The sequence below is a fragment of the Thermothelomyces heterothallicus genome (assembly GCF_042370625.1).
Source record: "Thermothelomyces heterothallicus CBS 202.75 unplaced genomic scaffold P884_scaffold_41, whole genome shotgun sequence".
NCBI classification, from domain to species: domain Eukaryota; kingdom Fungi; phylum Ascomycota; class Sordariomycetes; order Sordariales; family Chaetomiaceae; genus Thermothelomyces; species Thermothelomyces heterothallicus.
The window spans coordinates 92,724-99,053 of record NW_027192602.1 but is presented as its reverse complement, the minus strand read 5'-3'; the positions used below and the strand labels follow the sequence as shown (position 1 = coordinate 99,053).

Genomic DNA, 6,330 nt, shown 5'->3' with positions numbered 1-6,330 from the left:
TAGCTATTTATAATCTTTTAATTAGTATCTAGCTAAAGTAAGCTAATATTAGTAATCTTCTAGGCTTAGTCTATTACTAGTTATAGGGCTATATATACTAGCTATAGCTAAGGGGAACTAATGTCTATTTAGTTAGTTATAACGTTCTAAAGAAGTCTAATTATTACCCTTTAGAGTAGTCTTATAATCGTTTCCTCTATTAGGTCTAACGGTAAGAGGAATATATATCCCCTTATAGGGGTATCCCCTACTAATATTAGTGTTATCTTTAGCGATCCTTCTATTAGTTAGACCATTAACTAGGGGTTTTATAAAGGCCCCTACTAGGGTTCTTCCCTTTCTAGAAGTTCCCTTAGTATATTAGTTATAATCGTGGTTTAAACGGCTCTACTAAATCTACTTAGTATCTAGTCACCCTATCTACTTAGACCTACTAGGTTTAGCTTAGGCCTTAGGGTCTCTAGTAGATCCGGTAGGCCTATAGGTAGGGTTATCCTTTATAGGGCAGTTTCTAGTAATATAGTAAATTATTAAACTAGGTCTTTGGGACTTAGCATTTTTAGGGTCTCTAAGGGTCCCCTATACTAGCCTTCCTCCTAAACTTACACTTCCGGTGTAGTTCTTGCTACTAGTGGTAACAATAAAATAAGAGCTTCGTTCGAGAGCTAGGGAAGGAGTCTTATAAAGTGCCTAACAAGTCCTTTTAGGGTATAGTCATTAAGAGTCTACGATTCCAGGTAATCCTCGTCTATCGGGTAGTTATAGAAGTCCTAAGCGTAAGTAGAGTGGTTATCGGCCTCCTCGAGAGATACTACTAGCTTAAGGAGTCGGAGGTCTATTAGAGAGAGCTTCTAAACCTAACGCTGGTAGGCGTTTCTGACGACGAAGCGGTAGGTCTAACGCGCTTACTATAGTTTAGACTCGTTTATCGGTTCTTGACAATGTTATTATTACCATTGTTTTTAACCGTTTAGGCGTCTACTCGGAGCAGAGGGGCACAGTCGCTTGACTCAGGTAAATAGTCTCCTATAGCGTTCGAACGCGAATAGTAACGAAGATTATAGATTTAAACCGGTAGTAGGTACCACTTGCTATAGCTCGATAGCTACAAACGACTATAGCTCGGACTAGCTACAAGATACGACACTATAGCGGTATACGTGCCGTAGGCGGTACTCCTGGACTAACTAGTACGGTCTGCAGAAGTGGTGATAAGATGCGTTGATTCTTCCAAGTGCTAGAGGCACTTGGGGATGCTGTCTAAATATATGTCTATGACCCCTGGCTTATCATCCCTGTTGGTAGGTCCGTCGGATCTGACCCACTGATAGCCATATGCTGTAACAGTTGGTCTGACTGTTAACTCAGATTGATAAATTTAGCAGAAAAGAGCACCAGAACCGGGCTATAGTAATCTGCTACTTTAGTATCGATACTGCTTCCATGTACCGTTTTTATTCACTTAGAATTACAGTTCGCTATGACCTTCTGACTCCGAAACCATTGGGAGCTGCTCTCTTACACTCTATACTATACCAGATCTAGCGATACCATTGGCCTTATATATCAAGAACTGGGAGCGCATGCAGGTCCTATACTCTGATGAGGTAAGAAATGTGAGCGTTGTACAGGTGAGGTATTAGGCCCGATGAGGAGACGGAGCAGAGTAGACGCAGTCACGAGGAAAAGGCGTCCGAGTGCAAAAGAGCACCACGGCTTGGTTAGTTGGCAGACTGTTGTTCACCACTGGTAAAGGAGAAGTGCGATGCCTTGACTATAGCCCCGTATCTGCGATTGCTCCTCAAAACGGAGAAACCGGCTCCCTTGAAAGAGGAACCTGCGAAAATTGTCGGCAACGTCGAGGGCGGTTGCGATGGACGAGCCCGAGCAACAATATCATAAGGCGTATTTTCGCGTCTTGGAGGCTCTGAGAAGCATAAGAATTGAGCTAGAATTCTCTTCCGCCCAAGAACCAGCAGTGGTGCCCTAGTGAAGTATGCTGGCAGGTGGGGCTTAGGGTTAATTATACTAGGGAGATCCATCGCCTGCCCTCCACCCATCCGTATGCCAAACCCTACACTATATGTTTTTGTTTGACTTTTCCTTTGTCAGGGAACCTCGAGTCCGACACACTTCTTAAATGTCGTATCCCAAAGCATGTTAGGTTTCCCTCAGCCAGCTGAGGTGGAGGCAGCCGAAATCGGCTTGAGGATCCCGGCGGTTAGTTTTTCGGTTCCTGTCCGACTTTTCCCATGCCAAGAACTCGGCTGCGAAATCTTATCAGATCATCAATGGGTCGCAGGCCATGAAACTAAAAACGCGCACCATGGACCTCGGCGCCAAGAAGGCCGCGATTCCAGGTTCCGTTGTCAGAGAACAGGCCATGGCCATTTTCCATCCCCGCGCCTTGCCGCCTCTCGCGGTTTAGTGAACCTCAAGTCGGATAAGGCATACACATTGTTGCTTTGGAGACCTCCTAGCTTCGTGGGAACACTCCCTAGCTACCTGCCCAACCTGGGGAGTAATGGCGTGCTCATGAAGGGCATCGACTCATCAGTATGCACAGTACTTGTAATTAATCCGTACTCTACGCTACAGCACCTGCAAGCACGGAGGGACCACCATGCATTGTTCCAGTCGTTCAAGGGTCCCAGGACCTCATTGTCATACGATCTGATAAACAATAGTTATTTTTTCTTGCAGACGTGGGTCGCGGACCCAGCTAGCCCAGTTTAGCCTCCGTTTCTCGGAGAAGCGTGAGGAGAAGGTTCGGCTATTTGGGGGGGACTTTGAACGATTGGCTCAGCGTTCGCCTCTTCATCTTATCTGATCCGTAGATAAAGCCGAATGCCGTTTAGCCCATGCAGATCCTGGAACGTCGGCCAGGGCATTGAGGGGTACAGGGGGCTTGTCATCAGCGCATCATCACCCACAAAACACCCCACCACGAGGACGCCGTGCCGCGTTAGAAGAAGACTCCCCCTCCAGGGCACAAGCCTGGCAAAACGATGCAGAACCAAAAAATTTTCATTTTCCCCCACTCCGTGGGCGTTGAATTGTGTCAGCGATTGCTCCCAAAAGGAAGAAACTCCGCAAGGATGCAGGCGCCCCCCTGTGCCTGGCTGGATGGCTGAGGGCCGGATCCGAACGGCAACGAGCTTGTGAATGGGGCCGCCCATGGGTTTTTCGGCAACCTTGGCTCATGGTCAGTGGAGTGCCTTTCGCTTCACCCCGGCCCAAGAGCGCTCCGCGGGACGATGAAAATCGATCAAATGGCGTCTGCCCGCCGCCCTCTGCTGCATTCGCTTCTCTCCCGTTTCAGTTTCCAGACTCACTTTTCCGTACAGCCGGGAGCTCGCTTGTCTGGCGCTACCCTACCCTCCCAAACATTCATCTGACTTCTTCCCCTCCCCTCCCTTTCGAAGCTCCGCCAGCCCGCTCAGCGTGCCAAACAGGCCGTGTGTGACAGACAGTCCACGCGCTCTCCGAACCGCCGTGGGTTGTGGCACAACCTGAGGAGGTTTATCAGGCAGGCGTACCATTAAACGCTGCGGCGCGCTTACCCGCTGTGATCCAAAACGGTCCTCTCTGGGTAAAAAAAAAAAAAAAAAATCACGCAGACGGTCTGTTGGGATCCGACAGACCAGGCATCATGTCACCCCACTGCACGAACGAGATGGAGCACCCGGCGCTCAGCAACGGCGCTGAAGATACCGATGCGGTCCCGAGGCTGGTGAATGGCGCCGCCAACGGCTCTTCAACGCGAGAGTTCCCCAAAAGCCCCTATCTCCGGCCCGCAGATGCCGACGCGGTCCTCGATTTGGTCTGCGTCGGCTTCGGGCCCGCCAGCGTGGCTATTGCAGTCGCACTCCATGACTCCATGGAAGCCGGCAAGATAACGCAGGCGCCGAAAGTGCTGTTCCTTGAGAAGCAGCCCGAGTTTGCCTGGCACGCCGGCATGCTGCTCCCGGGCGCCAAGATGCAGATTTCCTTCATCAAGGACCTCGCGTCGCTGCGGGACCCACGGTCCAACTTCACCTTCCTCAACTACCTACACAAGAGCAACCGGCTCCTCGACTTTATCAACCTCAACACATTTCTTCCCGCGCGTGCGGAGTACGAGGATTATCTCCGGTGGTGCGCTCGGCATTTTGACGACGTTGTCCGCTATCAGACCGAGGTCCTCTCGGTCTCGCCCGTCGAGAAGGAGGGCCCGCACAGGACCTTTGCCGTGACGTCTCGCAACCTCAAGACTGGTGCCACAACCACTTCCCTGGCGCGCAATGTTGTCGTCGCCGTCGGCGGCCAGGCGTCCATCCCCAAGCTCTTTCCGGCGCACCACCCTCGCGTCATACACTCGTCGCAGTACGCCCAGCTGGTCCCCAAGATCTTGGCCGACAAGACGGCGGCCTACCGCGTAGCCGTCATCGGAGCCGGCCAGAGTGCGGCCGAGATCTTCAGCAACATCCAGAGCCTGTACCCGAACAGCAACGCCTTCATGGTCATGAGGTCCGAGTTTCTGAAGCCGAGTGACGATTCACCATTGTATGTCTGACGAACGCAAACTGTCTCAACCGCCGCGAAAACATTCTAGGCACTAACACCATGTTCTCCTCTAGCGTGAACTGCATCTTCAACCCGGAATTCGTCGACACTATTTATCCCAAGTCCTCTGCCTACCGCGCCAACCTTCTTGCTGAGGCACGGACCACGAATTACGGAGTGGTCCGGCTGGAGCTCATCGAGCACCTGTTTGAGATCATGTACCACCAGAAGCGGACGCTTGGGCCCGACGAGAAGAAGTGGCCGTTCCGGCTGCTCCCTGGCCGCGAGGTTGTGGCCGTGGAGGAGAAGGGTGACACGCTCCGCCTGAGAGTCGCGATGCTGTCGGCTCCCGGCACGGACGACGGGCCTCTCGCGGGCGAGGAGACCCTGGACGTCGATCTGATCATCTGCGCCACCGGCTACAAGCGCACCGCCCACGTGGACATGCTCAAGGACACATGGCATCTTCTGCCGGAGACTCCGAGCCCGTGCGGCGAGGCCGACGTGCCTATCAATGACCGCTGGCTGGTGCAGACTGGCGAGGCCCCGGGCTCGTCCACCAGGGTGATGCAAGTTGGTCGTGATTACGGGGTCCGCTTCACCCCCGGAGCCGTTGCCCCTGGTTCCGGTATCTGGTTGCAAGGTTGCTGCGAGGCAACCCATGGTGTGAGTGCACTCTCGCTTTCCCCCCTTTTGCTTCCGGAGCCCCATGCTAGTTCCAGGCGCCGAGCTGACCGCGTTGTAGTTGAGTGATACCCTTCTTTCCGTTCTCTCTACGCGCTCTGGCGAGATAGTCCAGTCCATTTTCGGGGCTTCGGCGTGATATCATCTTGTACCTTTGCCTAGAAACTGCATCTGTAATTATGCATTCTGCCATTTAATTAGGCATCTATTTACCATGCGCATGTGGGCATTCTGATTCGCAACCAAAACAAGAATCACCGAACAGTGCACGAGAACAAGAGAAACGAAATGGGGAGGAATACAAAGGAGGACGTTCAAAACGTGTAGGATACAACCGAGGGTTTCACTAGGCCGCCAGAAGACCGAAGGAATCCGCCTTTGCTGGAAAGGCTGGAACCGGAAGAGGCGAAATTTTAGCGGCAGGACTGCGCAATTCATTTTTTTTATTTGGGAGGTTTTAACGTCAGGTCAATCTTGGAATGCAAAGGGACGGAACGAGACGGGACAGTAATTATACCAACTATCACAAGGCATTGCAGAGCACCCTGGTTAGGAGAAGAGGGAAAACTGTCCGATTCAGGAGCTAGTCACCACCATATCACGCTAACAAGCTGGCGGGTAATCGTCCTCACCAATTCTTAGAAGAGCGGCCATTATTAACGGCATGTTCCGCGGGGGTGGGAGGAAATCTCTGGCGGATCAGGACCTGGGGTTTACCTGAATCATACAGTCACTGGACTTTGTGAGCCGAGGATTGTGTTGAGACATGCTGTCGCCAACTTCTCGGGCTGGAAGACACTGTTTGTTGCTTGTGTACGCTGAAATGGCTGGTGATGGCCGGGTTTCAAGTAATTTAACACTCTGTGGTCCCTGGCCATGGCTGGCCGTTATGAGCACGAGAGGGGCGGTGTCGATGTCAGCAGAGGGTTGGTTTGGTTAGGCACGGTGTGCATTAAAAACATGATCATACGGGGAAATATGTCGAGAACCAGAGCAAGCGCCGTATAGCGTAAGGAGTTAGTCATCTGAGTTCTACGAGCCCATGCCGGACGTGATGGCCTGTATGTAGTGCATGTAGTTAGCAGCACAACAGGGCATCCT

At 51.9% G+C, this 6,330-nt stretch overlaps 2 protein-coding genes across 2 annotated transcripts; both read left to right on the top strand.

Annotated features, from left to right (window-relative positions):
- Positions 1-2,157: 2,157 nt before the first annotated feature.
- On the top strand, positions 2,158-2,894 carry P884DRAFT_273356 (uncharacterized protein; the record flags this gene model as incomplete). The annotated part of the gene is made up of 6 exons (XM_069442582.1): positions 2,158-2,220; positions 2,261-2,427; positions 2,502-2,556; positions 2,599-2,663; positions 2,704-2,767; positions 2,859-2,894. The coding sequence occupies 6 exons, from the start codon at positions 2,158-2,160 to the stop codon at positions 2,892-2,894; spliced, it is 450 nt and encodes a 149-aa protein (XP_069293494.1).
- Positions 2,895-3,652: 758 nt separating this feature from the next.
- Positions 3,653-5,368, top strand: P884DRAFT_212375 (L-lysine 6-monooxygenase (NADPH-requiring)-domain-containing protein; the record flags this gene model as incomplete). The annotated part of the gene is made up of 3 exons (XM_069439143.1): positions 3,653-4,545; positions 4,620-5,211; positions 5,291-5,368. The coding sequence occupies 3 exons, from the start codon at positions 3,653-3,655 to the stop codon at positions 5,366-5,368; spliced, it is 1,563 nt and encodes a 520-aa protein (XP_069293493.1).
- Positions 5,369-6,330: the final 962 nt, after the last annotated feature.